The sequence below is a fragment of the Temnothorax americanus genome, unplaced genomic scaffold (assembly GCF_048541705.1).
Source record: "Temnothorax americanus isolate GAGA-0224 unplaced genomic scaffold, ASM4854170v1 Scaffold43, whole genome shotgun sequence".
Taxonomy (NCBI): domain Eukaryota; kingdom Metazoa; phylum Arthropoda; class Insecta; order Hymenoptera; family Formicidae; genus Temnothorax; species Temnothorax americanus.
Window position 1 is genome coordinate 1373069 of NW_027509581.1, and position 15642 is coordinate 1388710.

Below are 15642 nucleotides of genomic sequence, written 5' to 3' on the forward strand. Positions count from 1 at the left end.
TCCACGATAACAAACTCGAACCACTCGCATTCTTCTCCCGAAAGCTAAGCACCGCAGAAACTAAATACAGCACTTACGACCGTGAGCTTTTAGCGATTTACAAGAGCTTAAAATTCTTTCGTCATTTTGTGGGAGGACGTGAAGTAACCATAGTGACGGACCATAAACCACTAATATACGTTTTCAACCAAAAGGCGGAGAAGGCATTTCCAAGGCAGTTTCGCCAAATCGATTTTATCGGTCAAATCACAACGAAGATTGTCCACGTAAGCGGAGAGGACAACATTGTAGCTGATGCTTTATCGCGCTTGAGCACCATCGATTTACCAAGGATCGTATCAACTGACGAACTCGCGCAAGAGCAGACTTCGGACGAATAACTCCAACAGCTTCTCAAATCAGATACATCACTTAAGTTACGCAAACTATTATATTGTTACGCTCGTCGAGTAAACTCACCGCCGTAACACTATCGCGCACTCCACACTTGCGCACGTATTTCGCGAAACTCGCAAAGGAAAGAGAACTTAAAAGAACTTAAGAAATGCGTTTATTCCAAGCTCGTAAAACAGAACGCGAGCGGATTCCAAAAATCCGCCAGACAGAAAATCAATAAATCCATCAATAAACTCCCGTTGTCAAGAAGCGCGCTTCACAGCTTTCCGCGACTTCTCTACTCAGTGTCCAGCACGGGCGTAACATTGTCCCCCTCTTCTTAAGTTGTCGTCACGACAACTAGAGGAAAGTTACAAGCAGTTTCTTTCTCTTAGATTTCCAGGAACTTGAAAGGCTTCCTGCTTTACCTCGAGCTAAGCTGCGAGTTAACGAGCTTCGTTTCTTTCCTCAATCCAAAAACGCTTCTTTCCACGTGTGAACCTCTTCAACGTCGGCTTTCCTTCTGCTACCAACGCTGTCCTCTTGAGAGTCTTCGGACTGGAGGGGGAAGCTTTCGTGGACCCTGCGTCTCGCAAGACTCCCCAGTCCCCGCCTTGGCATTTGCCCTAAGTCCCACGGAAAAACCACGATCAAAAACCGTGGGCAAGGCGGTGTTCTTTCAGCTAATATCTTCGCCTGATGTTGTTCGGCACCATCTTCCCGGAGAAGTAGCTGAAAGTAACAACAATAAAAAAAATATTTTTTTCTTAAAAACCTAAAAACTAATTAAATGAATTGAAATTTTTCGAGCTCCGCGTTTCGGATGAAAATCGTGATTCGAAAGGAATTACCTCTCATAAAAAGTAGCTCATCTATCTAAATGAACGACTTTGTTCTTATGCCGTTTAGACCTACGAATGCAATAAACTACATCATTTATTCTTTTAACGACTTCAAAAGAACCTTCCCAATTACTTTGTAACTTAGGAGTTATTCCTATTTTTCTTCAAGGATTAAATAACCAGATTTTTTGCCCAGGCTCATAGCATATTTGTCTATCCTTCCGATCATAAAACGCCTTGGCTTTTTGAGACTTATTATAATTTCCATATGTTGACATACAATGTTATGAATGAAATCCATTTTTCCTTTCAAGTGATGGAAATATTCTCTTTCCGAAGGAATAGTCTCAGAACCAAGAGGATATCCGCGAAGTAAATCCAAGGGTAATCTTAACTCCCGACCTAAATGCAATTTAGAAGGAGTGAAACCAGTAGTTTCATGTTTAGAAGACCTATACGCCAACAACCCTAATGGAATCCAACGATCCCAATCTCGTTGATTTTCAGCAACGAACTTTGCCAGATAATTTAACAACGTCTGATGTTGACGTTCCACCTGACCATTGGATTGAGGGTGAAATGGAGTAGTTCTTGTTTTTTTAATTCCCAATAACTGAGTTAGTTCCAAAAATAATCGAGATTCAAAATTTCTTTCTTGGTCAGTATGTAATTCCGAAGGAATGCCGTATCTAGAAACCAATTGACTCAAGAAAACTTCCGCAATCGTTTTAGCCCTAATATTTCCAAGCGGAAAAGCTTCCACCCATTTCGTGAAACGGTCCGTAACCACCAACAAATATTTATTTCCCGAAGAAGAAGTTGGAAGGGGACCAAGAACATCCATTTGAATTCTTTCGAAAGGCGCCCTGACATTGTAAATTTGCATAGAAGACTTTCCTTTATTAGATGGCCCTCTCTTTGAAACGCAAACTTTACAAGTCCTACACCAATGTTCGACATCCTGCTTACAGAAAGCCCAATAAAAATGTTTCCGGATCTTCTCTAAAGTCTTATTGACACCAAAATGGCCAACTGTGGAAGAATCATGAGCTTCTTCTAAAATTTGCGAAATCATTCCTTGAGGAACTATAGTTTGAAAAACAACGGAACATAAATTTGGAGACTCCCATTTCCTACACAAAATCCCGTCTTTAACCACCAGGGAATCCCATTGGAGTCAATAGTCCTTAGCAGTCAAATCTCTCTGAGCTATTTCTTGACGAAGAAGTCGCCTATTCTCCTCTTTTCCACGATAAATTCCTACAATTGAAGGGTCCTCCAATTGCATTTTTTTCCAGTCTGCAGATTCAATTTCTTTGAAGATTATTCTTCTAACATGTCCCCTTACAATACTTTCTTCCCCCATCTCCACTTTATCACAATATCTGCAGTTTCCTTCTGCACATGGACGCCTAGACAACGCGTCAGCGTTTGCGTGCACCTTTCCTGCTCGGTGCTTGACCACAAAATTAAATTGTTGTAGGCGTTCCATCCAACGTGCTAACTGCCCTTCTAGATTCTTAAAAGACATCAACCAGTGTAACGAAATATGATCCGTTCTAACAGAGAATTCACGTCCATATAAATAGTGATGGAAGGTCTTCAAAGCCTCCACCAAAGCTAACAGCTTCCGACGAGTTACGCAATAGTTCCTTTCAGACTTGCTCAAAACCCGACTATAATAAGCTAAGACCCTCTCCCTACCATCCTGAATCTGAGAAAGTACCGCGCCCAAGCCGTGATTTGAAGCGTCAGTATCAAGAATAAATTCCCCTTTTTTTTATTAGGAAAGCTAAAATAGGAAGAGAAATTAAGTTTTTTTTTAAGCTTCTCAAAAGCTTCCTGACAACGCCCATCCCACACAAATTTTCTAAGATTCTCAGTTAAAGAAAATAATAACTTAGCAATAAGAGAAAATCCCTTCACAAATTTCTTATAATAAGAGCAGAGTCCCAAGAAACTTTGCACTTGCTTCTTATTTTGAGGAATAGGCCACTCTTGAACGGTCTTAATTTTTTCCAAATCAGTGGAGATTTCTCTTTCTGAAACGACATGGCCTAAATATTTCACTTCTCTCCCGAAGAAAATACATTTTTTTTTATTGAGTTTTAAATTTGCACCCCGTAAACGAAGAAATACTTCCCTTAAATTTGCCAGCATTTTCTCGAAAGTTTTACTATAAATGATGACATCATCCAAATAAACCATACAGATCTTATTTAATATCTCACGAAGAACCTGCTCCATCAATCGCTCAAAAGTAGCAGGAGCATTACATAATCCAAATGGCATTACAGTAAACTGCCATAAGCCATTTTCTATAGAAAAAGCCGTTTTCTCCCTATCTTGAGGACGAAGCTTCACCTGCTAATAGCCGTTTTTTAAATCTAAGGTGGTGAACCAGGAATTTCCGGATAAGCGATCAAAAAGATCATCTATCCTGGGAATAGGATAAGAATCTTTTTCTGTAATGGCATTGAGCTTTCTGAAATCGATACAGAATCTAATCGTTCCATCTTTCTTTTTAACTAAAACAGCTGGAGAAACCCAGGCGCTATGAGATTTTTCGATGACACCACGTTGTTTCATTTCGTTTAAAATCTTTTTCACCTCTTCTCGCATATGCAGTGGAATTTGCCTAGGAGCCTGTTTAATCGGAAAAGAATTTTTCACCCTAATAGCATGCTCAACGACGGAGCAATTTCCTGCAACCACATCTTCCGAAAAGACATCTTGAAACGCGATCACCAATTCAGCAAACTGCTCCTTTTGAGAAGCGTTGAGAATTTCGGAATTTCTCTCAAAGAATTCCTTAAGAAAAAAAAGGAATCCCTCTATCAAAACTACAAATTCGGGAACAGAAAAAGTTTTCTTGACTCTCTGACACCGTTTCCTCAAAAACCGAAGAGAAAACGCTTCCTACCTCTATTTTTGAAAGAAAGTCCGCTCCTAGAATACACTCGTCTTTTATGGCAGCTATGATTACCGGAAAATCCAAAGAAAATTTCCCTATTTCGATTCCAACCACCACTCTATGTTTTACAGGAACCGTTTCTCCCGTTGGATAGGTCAAGAAATATCTCTCCACAGGAGTGGGTGATTTCAAAGGACCTAACAAATCTTCCCTAAGTACCGACACATCGGAGCCCGTATCTATTCTAAAGACGCAAGTCCGGCTATTAACTCGGCCGCGAAAACAAAAATCACTTAACCCGCTACTTGTCCTACTTAATTTCGCAGGGCCTTCGCACCCCTGAGCCGAACATGCCCCGCTGAGCTCGGCTATTCCGAGTTTCCCTTCTCTTCGGTAGTTAGAGAAGGACACTCCGACCGAAAGTGCCCTTTGGCACCGCACATGCCAGCACTCCTTTTCCTCACGCCCGAATCTCGTCCTGAAACCCGAATTCTTCTTAAAATTTGCAGAACTCTTTTTATCTTTCTCATTCCCCACCAATTTAATTTCGTTCTCACAAGGGGACCTTCAGGCTAACGGATTTTTGTTTTTTTTTTCGTACATACTGTACTTGAGAGTTATCATTCAGACATCAATTTCCCAAAGTATTAAGGCGCGCTTTTCAGAAAAACTCGAGAAAATCGACTTTGAAGAATTCCGAGCGCGCTATGTACACAGAATTTTAATTTTAATGTAAAATTTATCAAATCCATGTTAATTAATATTTAATCGTTTTCAATTTCGTTTTCAATGAAAAATTTACACCTTCTTATTTTGAATATTGGTACAAAAATGAAAAACGTCAGGTAGGAAATAAAATGGTTTTATATTTTTGAAAATTACGAAAAAATACAGCGCAAAAATGATATTAATAAAAATATTGTTTAATTTTTAAAAGTGAATTATATGATATGAAATATATAGTTTAAAATATATTGTATACAGTCGTTTTACACGTCAATATTGCACGAACCAGGATGATATTCATCGTAAAAGCAAGGGAAACAGTAAGTTTCACGGCATCTAGCACACCGTACGAACGCAGATATTTTACAGGCATTTTAATTAATTCTCGAGAAAATTGCATTAAAATTCAATCTATTGTACATCACCAGCTGTTTTCTCCAATCTTTAAGAACATGATTCGATACGCGTGGCGATTCGCTTCAAACCTTTGTGATGACAGAGACATTTTTATGAACGTCAATGAAGTATGTTTTCCAATAGACATTTAAAAAAAAACCTTGCGCCTGTAAAATATCTGCGTTCGTACGGTGTGCTAGATGCCGTGAAACTTATTGTTTCCCTTGCTTTTACGATGATTATCATCCTGGTTCGTGCAATATTGACGTGTAAAACAACTGTATACAATATATTTTAAACTATATATTTCATATCATATAATTCACCTTTGAAAATTAAACAATATTTTTATTAATATCATTTTTGCGCTGTATTTTCTCATAATTTTCAAAAATATAAAACCATTTTATTTCCTACCTGACGTTTTTCATTTTTGTACCAATATTCAAAATAAGAAGATGTAAGTTTTTCATTGAAAACGAAATTGAAAACGATTAAATATTAATTAGCATAGATTTGATAAATTTTACATTAAAATTAAAATTCTGTGTACATATAGCGCGCTCGGAATTGGGTTTTTAAATAAATTTTTAAATTAGTAAATTCGGTTCATTTATTGAAATATAACCATTATAAAACCGATTCATTAAAATACAATCAGTTTAATTATTTATATTTGTTTAATAATAAAGTTTAAATATTCATGTAAATTCAAATGGATGAAAACGCAACACTATTGGTGCCGCTAATGTGTGACGTCAAGATGTTGTTTCTTTTTCGCGCGCTTCGAGCTCCTTCGGCATAATAGTTTCGCAAAGTGTTTTTCATCAAATTTTCGAAAAAAAAATTGCGCAAAATATGGCAAATATTCTAGAGCCAGGTTTTGTTAAAGCTGACTCAACAAATCTGCCTAAGATTGACATATTTATGGTGTTCGAATTCATAAAACAAAGTGACAAGTTCAACGCTGCTGAGGTTAAAAATGCAAAAGCCGCAATGTAAGTCCATTTATTCATGAATAATGACTGTATGGTTTCTGGTTATTTTCCAAATTAATTAAAAATGATAAATTATTAAAATAATGAACAATTTTTATAGGTCATCACGAGAATCGTACGGCGATGAAGCAATTGGTTATGTATGCCTCAAAAGAGACGGATCTTTGGGAACATGTATTATAAAATGTAAAGTATGTCCTGAGCATCGTGTTCGTAATAAGGGATACTCGGTTACATTAACTATTCATGAAAAAGATGAAAAAGTGATTGACGTCGAATGTCACGACTGTGCAGCATCAAGTGGTAAGAGTACAAATCGAAAATAAGTGTAACTACTATTGTGGCTGTCCGAGAGTACTTTTTTAGTAATAATAATTTTTAAGTATATTATAATAGTACATATGTATTGTGTTGTTACCTCGAAAAAAACAAAGTGGTAGTATTATACCTCGAAATAACACCCTGTACATACTGTTTATACAATGCGTAATACTACAAAAAGGCGTGATATCCGTACAAAATTACCTTTTTCAAAAAAATTACAATTACAAAAGAAAAATGATATCTCTTTAAATTAGAGCGCCAATTACAGAGAGAACATGTATATTGCCTCAAAAAATAATTGTTGCACTACTTTGAAAAATCTTTACATTGTGTCAATTAGAAAAGAATGTATAATAATAATTTTATAAGATTAAAAAATTTTATTTAAATTTAACAAGGAAATACAAGATATTTAAATACAAAGTTATTTACATGTGTATTTTTTAATGGCCACAAAGAATTACAGAGGTAACAGTACAAAATAAAAATATTTTATTAAAATACATAAATTTTTCTTGTAAAAAAACTTGGCGCTGCTAGACCTCGAAATTTTAAATAAATAAATAAAGTTATTCTATACTTAATTATAAGCCGCATTATCCGCGTAGTCACGCACACCCATATCACTCACTCCCACATCCACGCTGATAATCATTTAATATTACTCCCATCACATTCTTCTCTGAATTATTTTTATTTATTGTTGTCCTTATTTATTTAAAAGGTCTCGCAGCGCCAAGTTTTTTTACAAGAAAAATTTATGTATTTTAATAAAATATTTTTATTTTGTACTGTTACCTCTGTAATTCTTTGTGGCCATTAAAAAATACACATGTAAATAACTTTGTATTTAAATATCTTGTATTCCCTTGTTAAATTTAAATAAAATTTTTTAATCTTATAAAATTGTTATTATACATTCTTTTCTAATTGACACAATGTAAAGATTTTTCAAAGCAGTGCAACAATTATTTTTTGAGGCAATATACATGTTCTCTCTGTAATTGGCGCTCTAATTTAAAGAGATATCATTTCTTTTTTGTAATTGTAATAGATCACTTGAAACGCGACTCTTCTTTTTGATAAGGTAACATAATTTCGTGACGTGTATCACTTGGGTTATAATTTTTCGGAAATAAAGATACTACTGCTTAGATTTTTTCGAGATTTTTCGAGATATAAAGATCTAAAACTTGTTACTTAGGTTTTTCGAGGTATAATACTACCACTTTCTTTTTTTTTTTTAAGTAACAACATATACACTACTATACATGTACTTGACGCCTTTTTTTTACCTTTCTTTTAAAAAGGTAATTTTGTACGGATCAACAGCTACGTCTAAAAATAAAATAATATATTAATATGATATTATGGCTACGGTCAACGTGACACTACAAATGCTTCGAAGCATTCCTCTTCTCTTTTCTTTCAATGAAGAAAGAAGGAGAAGAAGAACGCTCCAGAGCATTTGTATCACGTTGACCGTAGCCTATATATCAAGATATATATAATATCAACAACCTGTTCACCGTTCTCTGGATAGAATTGTAACACTGCTCTTGCGCTTCTTGACAGACATGCATACAACGTTGATAAGAAACGATATAAACGTTTTGTAGGATTGTGCAAAGTTTTGCTTGCATAGCACAACCACAAGCGCAGAAATACTGACAGCTCCATCAAACGTACCAGCTTTAAATGGCAATCCTTGACCTATATCTAAAAATAAAATAATGTATTAATATGATATTATGGCTACGGTCAACGTAACACTACAAATGCTTCGAAGCATTCCTCTTCTCTTTTCTTTCAATGAAGAAAGAAGGAGAAGAAGAACGCTCCAGAGCATTTGTATCACGTTGACCGTAGCCTATATATCAAGATATATATAATATCAACAACCTGTTCACCGTTCTCTGGATAGAATTGTAACACTGCTCTTGCGTTTCTTGACAGACATGCATACAACGTTGATAAGAAACAATATAAACGTTTTGTAGGATTGTGCAAAGTTTTGCTTGCATAGCACAACCACAAGTGCAGAAATACTGACAGCCCCATCAAACGTACCAGCTTTAAATGGCAATCCTTAACCTATATCTCCCAAAATTAAGTCACCATCTATTCTCTTTCATCAACAGCTACGTCTAAAAATAAAATAATGTATTAATATGATATTATGGCTACGGTCAACGTGACACTACAAATGCTTCGAAGCATTCCTCTTCTCTTTTCTTTCAATGAAGAAAGAAGGAGAAGAAGAACGCTCCAGAGCATTTGTATCACGTTGACCGTAGCCTATACATCAAGATATATATATATATCTTGCAACGTGCACAACTTTATTTGAGGTTATAATTGGGTACAACATTCATCGCACGATACTTTTATAATTGCAAATCGGAAACGTACCTCGAGTTTAGCTCTTCTGCGATCAACGAAGTCGGGATCGAACGTGTCAGTCGTCACTTTCTGCCAAGCGTAGAGAACCTTATTTTCCGGCAGCGATAGTAACACGATGGGTGCGTTCAGCCGATACTCCGCTAGCCTAGCAATCGTGAGCAGTCGCTCGTTTCCTCTCCTTTTAATCCATTGGGTCAAAGGAGAGGAAACGAGCGAAAACGAGCGACTGCTCATGATTGCTAGGCTAGCGGAGTATCGGCTGAACGCACCCAATGTAGGGATACGAAATCTTTAGATAAGCACGAAGCAATTCAATTCAGTATATCGCCGGCACGATTACGGTGTTACTGCCGTTTCGCGTACGCGCGTATGCGCGTGTTGTCGCACCTTACCTCGCGACGCGTAATGAAGAGTCACACGATCGGTCTCGCTCCGCGCGTACTACCGTGTCTCTCGATCGATTGAGATAGGTTAACTGATCAGATGATGAACTGACTGACAGGATAGCGCTCTAAACGAACGCACTGTCTGCACTGCACTGCACTGCGACACTAACGCCGCTAGCCGCCAGTGTCGAAAAAGTGAAAGTGACGTTCTCTGTTTGTTACATGTATGTTATAAAGAAGAGCGGTCGACGTAGACGACGTATCTTAATAAAAAATTTTCACATTTGGACTTTGCGTCGCAATATCTCTGCTCGTAAGGCACGTAGCGGAATATTATGAGAGAAACCCCCCCCCCCTAATTGGACCCCAAGCTATCGATCAAGCCTACTTAGAACTTGATCCGTTCACTCGTTATCGAGATCTCAACATCTCGGGTACTCGCAACCCGTCGCGTCGCGTAAAAGAGTCACGGTCGGTCTCGCTCCGCGTGTACTTGGCGCGAGACACTACCGTGTCTCTTGATCTGTTAAGTTAGAGGAAGCTTTTTTCAAAATATACGCGCACAAATAAAAAATATTCAAATCTTTTTGACACATGCGTGATAAATGAAAGGACAGTATTTGTTATTTGTTTTCAAACTTCTATATGTAATCTTCGGTATTTCTATTTTCTATTATTGTTAATTTTGTACAAATTATCAAAACTAATAGGAAAAAAATACAATTATAAATATTTTTTTTTGTTTTTAATTTTCCTTTTCAGTAAATAATTTATATTGTTAGAATTGAAAAAATCGGTCTAAAAACTTCTCCAATTACGTTGCATATATATATAAATTATTTTCCTATATGTCAAAATAGTTCACGCATACACTTTCCACGCGAAACGAGGTGCTACATAGGTTCATGACGCGTTTTACAAGCTCGTTTAAGTACATGCGTGGGCGGGGGAATTTTGCTCCCCTGCACCTCCCTCTCCATGCATGTATGTACTTTATAATTTTGCTTTACAACTTAGCATGTACTTTAAGTTGTAAAGCGAGTTTCACGCTGCCTATCGGCGGGGTGGGTGCAGGGGAGGGGGGGCCGTGTGTGTGTGTGTGTGTGTGTGCGTGCGTGCGTGCGTGTGTGTGTGTGTGTGTGTGTGTGCGTGCGTGCGTGCGTGCGTGCGTGCGTGCGTGCGTGCGTGCGTGCGTGCGTGCGTGCGTGCGTGCGTGCGTGCGTGCGTGCGTGCGTGCGTGCGTGCGTGCGTGCGTGCGTGCGTGCGTGCGTGCGTGCGTGCGTGCGTGCGTGCGTGCGTGCGTGCGTGCGTGCGTGCGTGCGTGCGTGCGTGCGTGCGTGCGTGCGTGCGTGCGTGCGTGCGTGCGTGCGTGCGTGCGTGCGTGCGTGCGTGCGTGCGTGCGTGCGTGCGTGCGTGCGTGCGTGCGTGCGTGCGTGCGTGCGTGCGTGCGTGCGTGCGTGCGTGCGTGCGTGCGTGCGTGCGTGCGTGCGTGCGTGCGTGCGTGCGTGCGTGCGTGCGTGCGTGCGTGCGTGCGTGCGTGCGTGCGTGCGTGCGTGCGTGCGTGCGTGCGTGCGTGCGTGCGTGCGTGCGTGCGTGCGTGCGTGCGTGCGTGCGTGCGTGCGTGCGTGCGTGCGTGCGTGCGTGCGTGCGTGCGTGCGTGCGTGCGTGCGTGCGTGCGTGCGTGCGTGCGTGCGTGCGTGCGTGCGTGCGTGCGTGCGTGCGTGCGTGCGTGCGTGCGTGCGTGCGTGCGTGCGTGCGTGCGTGCGTGCGTGCGTGCGTGCGTGCGTGCGTGCGTGCGTGCGTGCGTGCGTGCGTGCGTGCGTGCGTGCGTGCGTGCGTGCGTGCGTGCGTGCGTGCGTGCGTGCGTGCGTGCGTGCGTGCGTGCGTGCGTGCGTGCGTGCGTGCGTGCGTGCGTGCGTGCGTGCGTGCGTGCGTGCGTGCGTGCGTGCGTGCGTGCGTGCGTGCGTGCGTGCGTGCGTGCGTGCGTGCGTGCGTGCGTGCGTGCGTGCGTGCGTGCGTGCGTGCGTGCGTGCGTGCGTGCGTGCGTGCGTGCGTGCGTGCGTGCGTGCGTGCGTGCGTGCGTGCGTGCGTGCGTGCGTGCGTGCGTGCGTGCGTGCGTGCGTGCGTGCGTGCGTGCGTGCGTGCGTGCGTGCGTGCGTGCGTGCGTGCGTGCGTGCGTGCGTGCGTGCGTGCGTGCGTGCGTGCGTGCGTGCGTGCGTGCGTGCGTGCGTGCGTGCGTGCGTGCGTGCGTGCGTGCGTGCGTGCGTGCGTGCGTGCGTGCGTGCGTGCGTGCGTGCGTGCGTGCGTGCGTGCGTGCGTGCGTGCGTGCGTGCGTGCGTGCGTGCGTGCGTGCGTGCGTGCGTGCGTGCGTGCGTGCGTGCGTGCGTGCGTGCGTGCGTGCGTGCGTGCGTGCGTGCGTGCGTGCGTGCGTGCGTGCGTGCGTGCGTGCGTGCGTGCGTGCGTGCGTGCGTGCGTGCGTGCGTGCGTGCGTGCGTGCGTGCGTGCGTGCGTGCGTGCGTGCGTGCGTGCGTGCGTGCGTGCGTGCGTGCGTGCGTGCGTGCGTGCGTGCGTGCGTGCGTGCGTGCGTGCGTGCGTGCGTGCGTGCGTGCGTGCGTGCGTGCGTGCGTGCGTGCGTGCGTGCGTGCGTGCGTGCGTGCGTGCGTGCGTGCGTGCGTGCGTGCGTGCGTGCGTGCGTGCGTGCGTGCGTGCGTGCGTGCGTGCGTGCGTGCGTGCGTGCGTGCGTGCGTGCGTGCGTGCGTGCGTGCGTGCGTGCGTGCGTGCGTGCGTGCGTGCGTGCGTGCGTGCGTGCGTGCGTGCGTGCGTGCGTGCGTGCGTGCGTGCGTGCGTGCGTGCGTGCGTGCGTGCGTGCGTGCGTGCGTGCGTGCGTGCGTGCGTGCGTGCGTGCGTGCGTGCGTGCGTGCGTGCGTGCGTGCGTGCGTGCGTGCGTGCGTGCGTGCGTGCGTGCGTGCGTGCGTGCGTGCGTGCGTGCGTGCGTGCGTGCGTGCGTGCGTGCGTGCGTGCGTGCGTGCGTGCGTGCGTGCGTGCGTGCGTGCGTGCGTGCGTGCGTGCGTGCGTGCGTGCGTGCGTGCGTGCGTGCGTGCGTGCGTGCGTGCGTGCGTGCGTGCGTGCGTGCGTGCGTGCGTGCGTGCGTGCGTGCGTGCGTGCGTGCGTGCGTGCGTGCGTGCGTGCGTGCGTGCGTGCGTGCGTGCGTGCGTGCGTGCGTGCGTGCGTGCGTGCGTGCGTGCGTGCGTGCGTGCGTGCGTGCGTGCGTGCGTGCGTGCGTGCGTGCGTGCGTGCGTGCGTGCGTGCGTGCGTGCGTGCGTGCGTGCGTGCGTGCGTGCGTGCGTGCGTGCGTGCGTGCGTGCGTGCGTGCGTGCGTGCGTGCGTGCGTGCGTGCGTGCGTGCGTGCGTGCGTGCGTGCGTGCGTGCGTGCGTGCGTGCGTGCGTGCGTGCGTGCGTGCGTGCGTGCGTGCGTGCGTGCGTGCGTGCGTGCGTGCGTGCGTGCGTGCGTGCGTGCGTGCGTGCGTGCGTGCGTGCGTGCGTGCGTGCGTGCGTGCGTGCGTGCGTGCGTGCGTGCGTGCGTGCGTGCGTGCGTGCGTGCGTGCGTGCGTGCGTGCGTGCGTGCGTGCGTGCGTGCGTGCGTGCGTGCGTGCGTGCGTGCGTGCGTTGGTGCGTGGGTGTGTGCGTGCGTGCGTGCGTGCGTGCGTGCGTGCGTGCGTGCGTGCGTGCGTGCGTGCGTGCGTGCGTGCGTGCGTGCGTGCGTGCGTGCGTGTGTGTGTGTGTGTGTGTGTGTGCATATACATCTACAATTTAATATATAGTCAGGATATAGTCAGAGGATAAATTCCACGCATGTACTTAAACGAGCATGTAAAGCGCGTCATGAACCCATGTAGCACCTCGTTTCGCGTGGAAAGTGTATGCGTGAACTATTTCGACATATATATATTAGTCATTTATGCCTTCTAATACTCAATTTAGCTGCTATCAATTTTGTGATACAATATTGTAATAATTTTGTTAAGGTATATATGTATATATATACCTATATATCCTCTCTTTGTAATTGGCGCAGTATTAAAATATTTCACATATTATTTTTAAATAGATACCACTTGTTATTTAAGTTTTTTGAGGTAGATATTACTTGGGTTTTGAATAAAGTAACAATTTTGTAATATACTGCCGGCACTGGTACGTGTTAAAAACGTCATTATGACGTGTTAACTCGTCACACGTTACATTACAACGACGTCTCAATTGGTGTTCGAAACGTAATTGCCACGTTGCTGTGACGTAACTGTTGTTTGATAGGATTTCTACAATAAACTCTACGAGACTCCTGTATTATTTCTGTTTCTCTGATACTATTTATTTGCCTCTTATATAATTTACTGAGACTACAATTTAACGTAACTTTTTAGTATCTGATTAACGAGCGAACGGAAGAACAGAACAGTAGTACCAACTGTGTAAAATTAAAAGAACGCAAAATCTTAGAACTAGGATTACAAAGTAGATAGATAGAACACTAAAGAAAATGACATTACCATCTTAACACCCTCTCTTAATGTCATTTCTTTTCCCTCTCTGAATGTTATCATTAATGGTTATTACAGTAACGAACTTGCAAACTTAAATAGTTTGTACATAGGATATCTCTGTTATCACTCTAAGCCTAAACGAATACGATTATTACAGAATAGAACACTCGTCAAACCTTTGGTTAACATATCCGCTTGTTGCTCCTTACCGTTAATATATTTTAACACTATAATCCTACTTTTATATTTCTCACAAATAAACTTATATTTTAAATCTATGTGTTTAATTCGTCGATTATTTTCCGGATTCTTAATTAGATACATGCAAGCTTCATTGTCTTCGAATATCACAATATTATCAGTTATAATATTAAAATCCAACAGTAACTTCTTAAACCATAAGCTATCAACAACCGAGTTACATAATGCTACGAGTTCTGCTTCAGTCGTTGATAATGCAATACATGTTTGCTTACGAGTAACCCAAGATACTGTACAATCAAATATTTTGATTAAATATCCAGATACAGATTTTCGGTCATAAGTATCTCCTCCCCAATCTGCATCTACATAACATACTAACTGTTGATTTTCCTCTTTTCTTGTATAAATCAAACTCAAATTTATCGTTCCTTTTATGTACCTTAGTATCCTTTTCAAATGTTGCCATACTGCATTTGGATATTTATCTTGATATCTACTTAAGTAATTTATAGCAAAACTTAAATCTGGACGAGAACCTAACATTAAGTACATTAAGCAACCTATTAATTCTTTTACTGGTTTATCCGTACTTGTTTCACTTTCGCATATACTTAAATCTATTTTTGGTTCAATGGGTGTTACACATGGTTTACAGTTTTCAAAATTAAATCTCTTTAAAATCCCTAATATATATCTCCTTTGGTTAATCTTTAGTATGCCATTCTTTTTCTCATATTCTATTTCCAACCCAAGGAAATTTTTAAGTTCACCTTTATCTTTCACACTAAATTCTTCAGTTAGTTTTCTTTTATAAAATTCTATATACTCTAAACTTGGACCAGCTAATATTATATCGTCAACATATAGTAATAAGTAGACCTTGTGATGCTTATTTATATATAAGCAATAATCATTACTTGATCTTTCAAAATCCAGACTTTCTAAATAATCATTAATTTTATCATTCCAACATTTAGACGACTGTTTTAACCCATATAGTGATTTAATTAACTTGAGTACATTACCATGCTTACATTTAATGCCTTTGGGTGGATAAATATAAATATTTTCCTTTAATTCTCCATTCAAGAAAGCAGTCTTAATATCCAGTTGTATAAAATGATATTTCCTTTGATTCCCTATAGCCAGTAACGTTCTTATAGTAGACATTCTTGCAACAGGTGAATATAATTCATCAAAATTGAATGTTTCCTTTTGTGCAAAACCTCTTACTACTAATCTAGCCTTGTATTGATCTCGCTTATCATTTTCAAGTGGTTTGTAAGCATATACCCATTTTGTATCCAATACTTCCACATCTTTGGGTTTAACTACTGATTTCCATGTATTTGCTTTAACTATAGATTCTAGTTCCCTATTCATTGCTCCTTTCCATAAACTTTTATCTGCTCTATCCTTTAATTCATCATAACTATTCGGAACATTTTCTACAAAAGATACAGCATTATAAGCCATATATATCTCGTAATCATCAGGACTTCCGTTTCCGGTTGGTTAGGTGTGAGTTGG

The 15642-nt window shown here is 42.4% G+C and overlaps 1 protein-coding gene across 16 annotated transcripts; it reads right to left on the reverse strand.

The window, feature by feature from the left end:
- Positions 1-821: 821 nt before the first annotated feature.
- On the reverse strand, positions 822-10594 carry LOC143903071 (18S rRNA (guanine-N(7))-methyltransferase-like). 16 transcript variants are annotated; one of them, XR_013258588.1, is made up of 5 exons: positions 8988-10594; positions 8646-8722; positions 8478-8523; positions 8265-8294; positions 822-1107 (listed from the first exon to the last, which is right to left on the reverse strand). XR_013258588.1 is itself a non-coding variant. In XM_077416441.1 (5 exons), exons 3-5 carry the CDS (start codon positions 8597-8599, stop codon positions 844-846), a joined length of 570 nt encoding a protein of 189 aa, XP_077272567.1. In that variant the 5' UTR covers positions 8600-8722; positions 8988-9047; positions 9371-10589; the 3' UTR covers positions 822-843. The 16 variants fall into 16 exon arrangements, 9 of the variants coding, with proteins under 9 accessions (XP_077272567.1, XP_077272566.1, XP_077272565.1 ...); XM_077416441.1 differs by having other exon boundaries at positions 8097-8288; positions 8486-8722; positions 8988-9047; positions 9371-10589; XM_077416440.1 differs by having other exon boundaries at positions 8097-8288; positions 8486-8722; positions 8988-9065; positions 9371-10589.
- Between the last annotated feature and the right edge of the window lie 5048 nt (positions 10595-15642).